Source organism: Epinephelus lanceolatus, chromosome 11 (assembly GCF_041903045.1).
Source record: "Epinephelus lanceolatus isolate andai-2023 chromosome 11, ASM4190304v1, whole genome shotgun sequence".
In the NCBI taxonomy this organism is placed as follows: Eukaryota; Metazoa; Chordata; class Actinopteri; order Perciformes; family Serranidae; genus Epinephelus; species Epinephelus lanceolatus.
The window spans coordinates 12,850,980-12,863,143 of record NC_135744.1 but is presented as its reverse complement, the minus strand read 5'-3'; the positions used below and the strand labels follow the sequence as shown (position 1 = coordinate 12,863,143).

General features: G+C 40.6%; 1 protein-coding gene across 1 annotated transcript; it reads left to right on the top strand.

The window, feature by feature from the left end:
* Positions 1 to 2,066: 2,066 nt before the first annotated feature.
* Positions 2,067 to 11,716, top strand: tbl2 (transducin beta like 2). The gene is made up of 7 exons (XM_033636691.2): positions 2,067 to 2,275; positions 5,675 to 5,799; positions 6,092 to 6,276; positions 7,381 to 7,532; positions 7,954 to 8,080; positions 8,756 to 8,908; positions 11,116 to 11,716. The coding sequence occupies exons 1-7, from the start codon at positions 2,149 to 2,151 to the stop codon at positions 11,573 to 11,575; spliced, it is 1,329 nt and encodes a 442-aa protein (XP_033492582.1). The 5' UTR covers positions 2,067 to 2,148; the 3' UTR covers positions 11,576 to 11,716.
* Positions 11,717 to 12,164: the final 448 nt, after the last annotated feature.

Sequence of the window (12,164 nt, the reverse complement as noted above, 5' to 3'; positions counted from 1 at the left end):
CTACTGGAATATCTCGAGATTACACCACATTAACACAACATCAGATTTACTAAAATTACGATCCCTTATCTTGGTTGTTAGAGAAGTTGTCTCTATGATGCAGGGATCTCTGTCGTCTCTCATGTCTCTTACTCGCACCAAGAGTTGAAGAATTTTGTCAAACAAACATGACAGTAAACCTGATGTCGGCATTTTATCAAAAGGATTTGTGTTCTCAGTCATAACCACCTCTTCTTGTGAAAAATGAGCAGTATCTGATGCAATTTTTTTTTTGATGGTTAATTTTGGATTAATAAAAACTGAATTTTGGACATGGATGTTCCAACAAGAACACATTTTAACTCTTCAACGTCCCATTCTTGTACTTATCTCCTGTGAAAACATGTGACCAGGGCATTGATGTGACTGTTATCAGGGTGTCTGCAGGTCCTTAAAAACTCTGAAAATGTCTTGATTCAATTTTAAAATCATTAGGCCTTAAAAGTCATTAAATAGTCTTAAATTTGAGTTTGTGACACCTTAATTGCTGGGAAAAAAAATTCTAATTTAAAGGCATACTATGCAGGATGCAAAAACAATGTAGAGATTTGAACAGAAGTCGTGTCTCTCAATAATCATATATGACCCCCTCTGTGTGTGGCAGTGTATTTATCTATGGAGACTCTGCCCTCTCCCAGGATCTTTTTATTTTCAGGTGCCAGACCATAAGCAGCAGGCATGCGAGGGACACAATGCTAAAAAATGTCAATAAAAGGTCCGAAAAAGTGTCACTGAAATGTCCAAAAAATATTAACATGTCTGAAAAAGTGTTAATGAAATGTCCGAAAAATATTGATAAAATGTCTGGGGGGGGGAAAATATATATATATATATATATATATATATATATATATATATACATATATATATATATATATATATATATATATATAATATTAATTTAATATAAATATCTGAAAAAAAATATTCAAATGTACGAAAAAATGTCTGTGAGGTGAAAATGCTCAATGGGGGTGCCTTCTTTGATTTCACCCACAATCCTGCATATTATATCTTAAATTTACCCTCCTTTTAATTAATTTTTGTCAAAATGAGTCAAGTTCTGCCATGTGAAAGTCCACATCTCTGATGTTAACACACCTGAAACTGTCCTTTTGCGTTTTTCTTTAGGTAGCAAAATGTAGATGAACTTAACTCACTCTAATAACCATACTCCTACATAAAAGGTACCTGTGCATGGGATCGCATATAGTGACCTTCGATGCTTGAATAAGAAAAAGATAAATGTAAAAAAAAATGTTTTAAACTTATTTTAAATTAAGTTTTAAAAGTCTTAAAAAGCATTACATTTGAGTGTCTGATACCTGTAGACACCCTGTGTTATATTCGGTTGCGTTTATCTCTGTCTCATCTCTATACCAGAGATATTGGATGAATCTTCATCCAGTATCTCTGTCTATACATCATACTTAGAGCAGTATACAGTTTTTTATAGTTAAAGGGATAGTTCAGATTTTTTTAAAGTAAGGTTGTATGAGGTACTTATCTAGATGTCAGTCGGCACGCCCCTCAGTTTGGAGAAGCAGGCTGGAGTCTGACATGGAAGCTAAGCAATGTACTGCTGTGAAGGGGCCAGCAAAGCATTTTTTTAACCCCCTAGAAACAGTCCCACCTGAAAAATGTCAGACTCCAGCCTGCTTCTCCAAACTGGGTGCATGCTAACTGACTGACTGGCTGATTGTAATATACCGTCTATGGATAAGTACCTCATACAACCCCACTTCAAAAAATCTGAACTATCCCTTTAAACATACAGCCGTAAGATAGAACACATGAATACAGCAGTAACATTAATCCAAAAACTTCATATATAATTGTGAAACACTGACATTTTACTGCACAGTGGGAACATTAACTTTTCATACTTTCAGTACATTTTGCTGATAATTGTGTTTTTTTTAACTTATGCATTATAATTTAAGATCCAGTCCATTAGGTGGCGATAATTCCAAGTATCCGACTTTGCCGCTTCACAATATAATCGACAAAAAAGACAAAGAAGCTTTGGACGCATGCGCAGTACCCAAGTAGCGAGAAGTAGCCAAGTAGACGTTAGCAGTGCAAAGTACGTGGCAGAAAACTTTCGACATGGAGGTAGCCGCGCTGTTCGCCCTGACGTTGTTACTGGGAGCACTGGTTATACTGGTCGCATTAGCGGTGGGTCGACGGAAAGAAGAAATACGAGAGGAAATAGAGCAGGCGGCGGAGTTTGCCGGTAAGAGCCTCACAAGCTAACGTAACTCTAGCTGGCTGTTGTAGAGGAGGGAGGGTGGTGAGTCACCAACTCTGTCACTGTCTCTGAGCTCTTTAACATTCATTCATTAATACATTAATTCATTAATAACGAGTGTGAAGACGTGAAGGGTGCACCTGCTAGCTCACACTGACACGCGGACTTTGCTGTGTTTGTAAAGAAACTGAGGGAACTTTGAGCGACTGTCACCTGTCGTTAGCCAATCAGCAAAGGTTACACTGACGGACCAATGAGATGGCTGCTTTCGGCGTTCAATTTGGAGTAGGTGTCATTTAGTATGAAAGGTTTGTTTGTACATGGAGAATAAATCACTGTACAACCAGACTGACTGCAGAGCAACAGTTCAATAAGGAGAGAAGAAGAAGTGGAAGCTTAGTTTCATAATGTGTGCAGATTGAACCAGGACCAGGTTCCTGTTTCAGTGTCAGGTGCACAATAATAACTACAACAAGCTGGAATTAACAAACAACATGTTGCCTTGCTAAACCATTCTGCTTAGCCATTATTTGAGATACTGGAAAGGAACCTCCAAACAGCAGGGGCCGTATTCTCAAAGCTTCCTAGAGTTGCCCCTAGTGACGAGATTCTAAGAAAATTCCTTTAATTGTGACGTTTTCTTACAATTTCACCTTAAAGTTAAGACTAGGTCCTTGTGAAGATGAGTTTCTTGGCCATTGAAAGAGCTCCTAAGAGAGACAAAGAGGTCAGAGAAATATTCTCCACTTGGTGACAGTGAGTAAATGACATGCTACAGATTAGATCCTGCAGGGATAATATGTGTGGTTGATGTCATTAGAACACACACACATTTCCTACCTAACGCTATAATGCCAGAATTAAAATGATCACATAACTAAGATATTTGGAAAACTGGAAAAACACAACAGTGCAGCAGTGATGACTTGAGTCTGTCTCAACCTTTCATCAGCAGAGTGATTACACTAACAATGACAACGCAGTCAGCAGTTAATTTCATTTCCACTGAGTCTCCACACCCTGCAGGGTCAATAAAGGGCAAGTCTGTGACAACCAATCACATCTGGTAAAAGAATGCACCATACCTCGCAACAGGGTCAACCACACCTTCGTTAGGAGTTAGGAGCTCTCTGAGAGTGTTCTCAGAATATTTGTGAATACGGCCCCTGGGATTGTATTCACAAACATACTGAGAATACTCTCAGAAACATTTTTAAAGCCACGGTGTGTAGGAATTTATCCCATTTAACGTTGAAATCATATATTGCATTCAAACTGTTTCAAATGCGTATTGCAACAATGGTAGCCGCTGTGTTCCAATAAAGCTATGACAACATTGATGAAACCATGTCATCCTATACTTCATGGAGTATTCATTCAGACTCCTACACAGACACACACGACGCAAGTTGATAACCCCCTCCTCACCATGCTGGCTATATTTACAACGTAGGACTGTTGGGGCGGGTGTAAATCGAAATAAACCAATCATGTCTTGTCTTCTGACAACTGACAAGTGGCTCAACCTCACTCACCTCATTCCTCTTCTTGCATCACTGCACCACTAACAGCGGGAAAGGCTACTCCGATGTTGAACCTTGTTTTTTGAATTCGCCGAAGGCAGGGCTGTATGTCCCTTGCTGGCGGATGTATTCTCAAGATGGCGAAACGTTATGGAATCCCCCAGATGACTTACCTGCACAATGTACAAACAAATCCGAAATTCTCCTTTTACAAGAATAAGTCAGATTATTGGTGAAGGTAAGAATACACCAATGATGGCATATTTATGAATGCTGACATCCATTTTTGCCAATATACAACTGAAAATGTTACACAATGTCCCTTTAACAAGGAGTCTTAGCTTAGGAGTGATTTAGGAAAGTTCTCAGAGCAACTCTGAGCGAGGAAGGGACAGAAACTTTTATCTTAGTGAGGAGGTGTGGTTAGTCCTGTTGCTCAGTATGACACTTTTTAACAGATGTGTATTGGTTGTCTTTTGTGAGCCTGCAAAGTTTGGACACCGAGTGGAAATGAAATGAACTGCATCACAATATGAATCCGCTTTTACGTCTAGAACCTCCCGTCTACAAGGGCTTGAGGCGCGCCCTTGTTGAGGACTTGGCTCAGATTACTTATCCTGAAGCCTCCTTAAGGAATCTTATACCGTTTAATTTGGCGGTGGGAACCTCTTGCAACATGCCTTTGCTAACGTTGACCCCAGCAGAATTCAAGCCCTGGACCTTCCACATGGAAGACGAGTGCTCTAACAATACGAGACTGTGAAAGTGTTGTCACTGTTAGTGTGATCACTCTGCTGATGGAAAGGTCATCACTGTTGCATTTTTCCAGTTTTCCAACTCTCTTAATGTTGTGATCATTTTATTTCTGGCGTTTGGTGTTAGGTGGGAAGTGTGTGCGTATCCCTATTCCCTAATGAGATCAACCATAAACATTTTCCCTGCAGGATCAAATCTGCCGCATTTCATTTACTCACTGTCATCCAGAATATGTCTCAGACCTCTTCGTCTTTCCACCCTTTTCTCCTCTTAAGCCTCTTAAAAGTCCTCCTCCCTGCTCCCAACAGTTTTCACCTTAGGAGATTTCTTCAGGGCTGAGATGCGCTGTGAGTTACTTTCATCTTAACATCCCCTATTGTACAACATTGTGTGGATATCGACTAAATGGAAGTTTGAATCATTTCATTCTTCTTTTTATTGGTTGAATGAATGGTTGTGTGAGAAAAATGTCGATCAGTGTTTCACAGCCCAAGAAGACGTTCTCAAATGTCTTGTTTTGTCCACAATACAAAGATATTGAGTTTATTGTCATAGAGGAAGAAAGAAACAAGAAAATATTCACATTTAAAAAGGTGGAATCAGCAAATTTTGACTTTTTCTTTCTTAAAAAATGACTTAAAACAATTAATCTATTATCAGAGAAGTTGGCGATGTATTATGTAGTTGAGAAAAAATGTATTCATCCCTGCAGTTCTAGTATAAATAAACAGGGAGTGATTATGTTCATACAAGTAGGTGGGAAAAAATAGTTGTTCATATGAATATTTATAAAAAGTTAAACTGTTTCAGCAACAGAAGTTCAGTTTGTTCAGAATTTGCAAAAATGCACAAGGGATTTTTATAAAAACAGTGCATGCAGCATGTGTTGAAATGATTATTATTTAATAAAATGATAATTACTACTTCAGAGCTCAGGGTTGCTGTAACAGATGCTACAGAATCCATCCATCTCCTTATTGCAGACTTTCTGCAAGAGTGACGAGACGAGAATCCTCAAATTTTAGTTGGTTTCGGTCCCATGATATTGATGTTGTAGTATCATAACCTCAAATGTTCTTTCATAATCCTAAATTTTGTCCCTCAGCTGAAGGCAGTGTGTCGAAGGGCCCGGCCGCATCCAAGAAACCAAAGCAGGAGAAGCAGCGCAGCCGTAAGGACAAAGCTTCTCAGCACACTTTCAGCCATCCACTCCTGGCAGCTTCACTGAAGGTAAACTGGAGCACACGGTGACACTGTAAACACACACACACATTGTAAGAGTCTCTGAGCACCGCTGGGGTTGTTGTTCAGTGGCATGTCTGTAATCATGAACACATCAGAGCTCCAAAAGGACTGTGTCTGATCGATGCATCAATTTTAGCTAGATGGTTAATAAAACCAGCAACTGAGAGTATTTGTGACGCGTTTTAAGGATTCAGTTGGAACAAATGATGCCTCACTTAACTTTAGGCTCCTTCTCCAGAGTCATTCTTTAAAGCATGTGTGTCTGTGTACTTCTCAGAGCCACAGTGCGAACGTGACATGCCTGGATTTCAGCAGTAACGGGAAATATCTGGCGTCGTGTGCTGACGACCGCACCGTCCGGATCTGGAGCACCAAAGACTTCCTGGAGCGAGAACACAAGTGTCTGAGGGCCAATGTGGAGCTGGATCACGCCACACTAGTCCGCTTCAGCCCGGACTCCAGGTCTCCCCCTCTCTTCTTTTTTATGCCACATTTCCACTGCATGGTTTGGCACGACGCTTCTCAACTCACTTTCGATATCAGAGGCTGTACTATGAAGCCAGTTCAGCATACCCAGGATACTGTCGGGTTATCTGGCTTAGAAAGTGAACCAGCTTTGAAGCACTGAAAACCCACAGTTAACCATGCAGTGACCTTCTTAACCCCAAATCCTGCTCCGTTGTTCCGTAGCTCAAGTCCTTTTCTTTGTTGTCTTCCACCTCAGATAGAACCCTCTCAGAATAGATGGGATTCTCTGCTGGTCACCATAGTGAGGCCACGTGAAACTAACATCATCTTCAGTGCAACACTCGCCAACTCCTTTCATCGCCATGCAAACAAATAAATGTCCGCACTTCATCCGTTGTACGGCATAATGTATGTCGTGTGCAGCGTAGTGATGTGGGCTGCCATTTTTTAAAAAGTGGATTGAGTGAATAAAAAATTGTGGTCGACCCGTATCCCGACAGTAGTGACAATTCTCTCTGACCAATCAGGGGTCTGCAGTGTTTTAACTCTACCTGCTAGTATCAGCTAATGGTACCAAAAAGGTACCAGGTCCTCTCTGCAACTTTTGCAAATGGAAAACCCCAAAATAAGGGAGTCCAGTTGAGCCGTGCTACACCATGCGTTGGACATCGGGCATTGCTGTACTTGTGCAGACCCTCACTGACATAAAGCATTCCTTACCTGCCCTCAAACCTTAATGATCAGAGCTACAAGCCTAAACCTAACCAAGGCCTTAAACCACTTCCTATACCTCAAGCAGCATTGAGAGATGAAGGAAAGTTTAGTGAGGTGATTATAGAAAGACCTAATTTGACTAAATTTGAACATCAACACAGTGAGTTAACCTTTACATCTGCTGCTTTGGTCTGGTGTCTTGTTCTTCCTCATATTAGCCTAATCCTTTTTCAAATTGGTTCATTCAACACACCCATACTGGATATAACTACAGCAGAAATCTGTACATGTCAAACAGAAATGTCACTCCTTCATGTTGAGGTAATTTTTAGGCATGTAATAATCTCACCATCTCCTTTATTGACGCTCATCTTTTCACTGCAGGGCGTTTATCACCTGGTTGGCCAATGGAGACACCATCCGAATCTTTAAAATGATCAAAAAGGAGGACGGCACTTTCTCCTTCAAAGCCTCCTCTGAGGACTTCCCACAGAACCATAAGGCCCCCATCCTCAACATTGGCATCGCAGAGACGGGTACAGAACACACAAAATGTCTCAAAGTCATGTATGAATTTAAAGTTTTTGTTTTTATTATTATTATTGTTATATGTTTGAAGCTGCAGTGCGGGGCTGTTGTCTCCCCCCTCTGGCAGAGAGAGTAATTACATAATTACCTATGCCTGCGGTTGAGGTTTCAGGATCTCCCTCGACCCGTTTGTCATTGATCGCTTTCTTTTTTTGACTTTAATCTTTCTTCACACCAAGTTTCTTTTTTATTTAGGGCATTTATTTATTGAGGGTTTCACATGAGCAGAATTACTTCTGAGAAAGAAAATATCTTTAAAATGAGGCTGTGTGATAAAAGATGTTTTCAATAGAATTTGATAGATGTTCTTGTTTGTCTTTAAAGATGTGTAATTCAAAGATGGGCTGATTCAGTGTTTCTCCTCTGCAGGTAAGTTCATCATGAGCGCCTCCACTGACACCACGATCCATATCTGGGACCTGAAAGGAGAGGTGCTGGCCTCTATCAACACTAACCAGATGACCAATTCTTATGCTGCCATCTCGCCGTGTGGCAGGTCAGTCCTCTCCACCCTTCATCACTGCAACCTTCCATTATACAGATCAAACAGGGGTCTCTCTCAGAAAACATATTCACTCCTCTTCAAGTTTTGTGTGGGTTATTGTCTCACAACATTGAAAACTGTCAGAATGAAAACAAACCTGCTTGGGGTCGCTGAGCTTGAAAAGTGGACATTTTCGTATTTGAATTCTGTGATGAGGAGCTTAGTCCAGCCACAGTCGTGTCATCTGCAAACTTCACCATATGAATGCTGGGGTACCTCACAGAGCATCATATGTGAGGAGCATGTACAGCAGGGGGCTCAGGACACATGCTTGTGGGGTGCCAGTGGTGGAAGATGAGACTGTTTTTGACTGAATAAGTCTGTATGCAGTGCTACCTGTGGACATGATTTTATAAACATGTCAGTCCCTTCATTCAGGACAAGATCAGTTGGGATTGACTGATCAATTTGGAAACTTTTAGGTCAGTACTTCAGCTGTGAGAAAGTCTCAAAGCCAAACCAGTTCGGTCAGAAGCCCTGGACATCACATTTGATTTTGCATTTTCTGCCACAGGTCTGTGTTATATGTACATGGGCTAAACAAAGTCAGTGTCACTGAGCTGACTCACTGATTTGAACTTAATCCTTCAAATCAATTGTGTGTTGTGTCCATCTCTGTGCTCTCAGGTTTGTAGCATCATGTGGCTTCACTCCTGACGTGAAGGTGTGGGAGGTGTGCTTCGGGAAGGGAGGAGAGTTCAGAGAAGTGGCTCGAGCGTTTGACCTGAAGGGACACTCTGCAGGAGTTCACGCATTCGCCTTCTCCAATGACTCTCACAAGTAAGGACAGCTTTTCTGATCACAATACAACGCCAAAGAGGTGTCTCACACTGTGTGTTTACATGGACCCTAATATTCCACAATAATCAGAATAATAACCCACTCAACATAATAGTAACTCATGTAGAGATTGGCCTAATTTGGCCTGGAGGGGTGGTGTAAACATTTGATTATCCCTTCAATAGGAAAATTTTAGTCGCCTAACAACCATTTAAACCGTTAATAAGGTTGTTTCTCTCTGGTGTAAATAAATATATTCTTTGACTATTTAACCCATGTGGGGGTCACATCAGGTGATGCAGTGCACTGTACATGACATGAGACAGCTGTTTCTCCCTCTGCTGATTTTTTTTAATTCTTTTATTTGACCTGTATTTTTATTAAACATGTAAAAACACAATATAGAACATTCCTTGACAACATCACAGAATATGTATGACAGTGCGAAAAAACAAAAATAAAAAAAAGCCATTGGGGCCCAGAAAGCTGAATAATAATAATGACTGAAAAATAAATAAATGGACAGTTAAGACATTACAGCATAGTGTGGGGTTCCACTCAGTTAGAGAGGTATCTTGCTATAGGTGGCCACGTCCTCACAAAGACATCAGACCTTAGTTGTAATTGAGCAGTTAAAGCCTCCATTCCATACACCTCCCTCAACTTCTGTTTCCACTGTGCCACTGTAGGTGGCTGTGGATTCATCCATTTTATTGTCACCATTTTCCTAGCAGTCATCAAGAGTATATGTAACAGGTGCTTTTGGTCTCTGGTGTACATGTCTTCAGGAGTTAGATCGAAAAGACACTGACTTGGGGTGAATAGTAAATCAATTCCCAGAACTTTAGAACCCAGAACATCATTGGGCAATCCCAAAATATGTGTGAGTGGTCGCCAACCATTCCACATTTTCTCCAACAGTATATTGCAGCTGGGTTATCTACAAATTTGGAAACCACCGAAGGCGTCTTAAAGAACCTTGTCTTCATCTTCCAATCAAACTCCTTCCACATGTTACTACTGTATTAGTACCCTTATGACATCCAATGCACATTGTTTCCCACTCTCCATCCTCAATTATAATATTTAACTCCAGCTCCCATTTATTTTAATATAAAAAGTATTGTCTGGTGTATCCAGTAACAGATTTCTGTATATATGGGAAACATGCTTTTTGTTGGGTAGCTGATGTTTAATTATATTAATAAAGTATGTTTCTGCATTTGTTGGAACATTTTAATTATATTCCAATCTTTATGGCTTGTGATGTAATACCTAATCTGAAAATATTGGAATATATCACTTAGGGGTAGAAAGAATTTGTCTTGGAGATATGAGAATGGCTGTAAAACATTATCACAGAACGACTGGTCAATAACCCTTAGGTCTCTGCCTGGCCATCTCTTAAAAGTGATATCTGTTGTTGAGGGGGGGAAATCCGGATTTCCAGCAATCTGCATAGCCCTCCCTCTGCTGATTTTGACAGAGGATATTCATTAATTCAATAATATTTCACACTCTGCTTGTGCTTTGTTTTTAATGCATAAATGTATTCCTTTGTTTTGAAACAGTGGCCTTATGTAACGTTGTTGTTACAGCCTGAGTAGTCACATCAATCGTTTATTGCTAACGTGCAACCACGGTTTGACTACTACAAAAATTGACTTCAGATCTCAGCACACTTCCCGTGGGTCTGATGTAAAGGCTCATCTTATTGGATCACTTTATTTAACGTCTGTGTAAACGGTTAAATTGGAATCTCCTAATCAGAATGATTTCAATCAGATTGAAGGAATATTGTCCGTGTAACCACAGCTGGTGTTCTGACTTTAAAGATAGAGTTTGGCATTTTGAGAAATGTGCCTATTTACTTTTTTTCAGAGAGTAAGATGAGAGGATTGATACCTATCATATCTGCATGCTAAATATATAAAATGGAGAGCCAGCAGCTGAAAACCTTAGCTTAGCATAAAGTTTGGAAGCAGCTAGCTTGGCTCTGCCCAAAGTTACAGAATATGTCTGTTAACACCTTTTTAAACCTTGTTATTAATGTTTTTACACTTTGGCTTTTGCATATTGTAAACAAACAAGACATAAATGTCTGTATGCTGATTGCAAATGAGTCAAAAATGTTTTCACACAGTCTTCGCACTCAGCATCTCTTGTTTTTGATACGTAGTATGTGATTGTTTTCTTGTGTTGATCAGAATGGTGACCGTCTCTAAAGATGGAACGTGGAAGCTGTGGAATACAAATGTGGAGTACAAAAAGCAGCAGGACCCTTACCTCCTGAAGACAGTCCCCTGTGCGTCATCTGAAGGTAGCCGGGTGGCCTTGTCTCCAGACGGCCGTGTGGTGGCCATCAGCGACGGCTGTAATGTGGCTATGTACGATGCTACCAGCGGCCAGCTGGAGGAGGAGCTGCACGGCGTCCACAGCGAGGAGATCACTGACCTCAGATTTGACATTAACGGGCGCTTCTTGGCGTGCAGCGGAGACAAGGCCATCCGAGTGTTTCACAACGCCCCGGGTTACCGGGCGGCCATCAGAGACATGCAGGAGATGCTGAAGAAGGCCCAGAATGAGGCCATGAAGCAGAGACTGCAGCAGCAGATCACAGAGGCTCAGAGCGCCCTGGACACTGTGCTGGCTGCTCCCGTCGACTGAAAGAGCCCCAAGAAACTGCCCTCTGATTGTGAAAGTGTGATTCAACCTCAACTCTCCGTCTGCCACTAAATGATCTGGTCCTGGAGAAATGGAATTTGCATGCCGTTTTAATAAAGAGCTTCTTTTTATGGAAAGATAAAATGGTTTGAGTTCAGGTGTTTTTGTCCTGTTTCATATCCAGTAATGTCTGAAGTGTGATCTCTGCTGTGGCAGTTTTTATATTTGCCTTTTGCAGCTTTGATTTAAAGTCCTCCTTCACTCAGGAACATGTGTTTGGCTCATTGTTCCTTCACTCTGATGTTTGTGTTTCATTGTGCAGAAGGATTTGCGCAGAGTTTTAACATTTATCTGCTGAAGTTTATCTCAAATATCAGTTTAAAACATGTTTGTAAGAGCAGGAGTTGTGACAACAAGTTGGCAGTTCGGTTCTCAGTGAAATACACTAACTATAGGAATTATTTAGGGCTGGCACGTTATCAGATTTTCACTACATGAAGAATTCACAATTATATCATCACAATTATAATGCTTTAATTCAAATTAATCTTTAACTCTGTTTATTAATATTTTTTTGGTATATGAATTATAC

What these genes read in the sequence shown, in the direction of transcription:
- tbl2 (XM_033636691.2), top strand. Translation starts at nt 2,149, where the DNA reads ATGGAGGTAGCCGCGCTGTTCGCCCTGACGTTGTTACTGGGAGCACTG. An exon ending in GCAGGCGGCGGAGTTTGCCG is followed by an intron (nt 2,276 to 5,674) that starts GTAAGAGCCTCA and finishes TTTGTCCCTCAG; the next exon opens with CTGAAGGCAGTGTGTCGAAG. An exon ending in CATTGGCATCGCAGAGACGG is followed by an intron (nt 7,533 to 7,953) that starts GTACAGAACACA and finishes TCTCCTCTGCAG; the next exon opens with GTAAGTTCATCATGAGCGCC.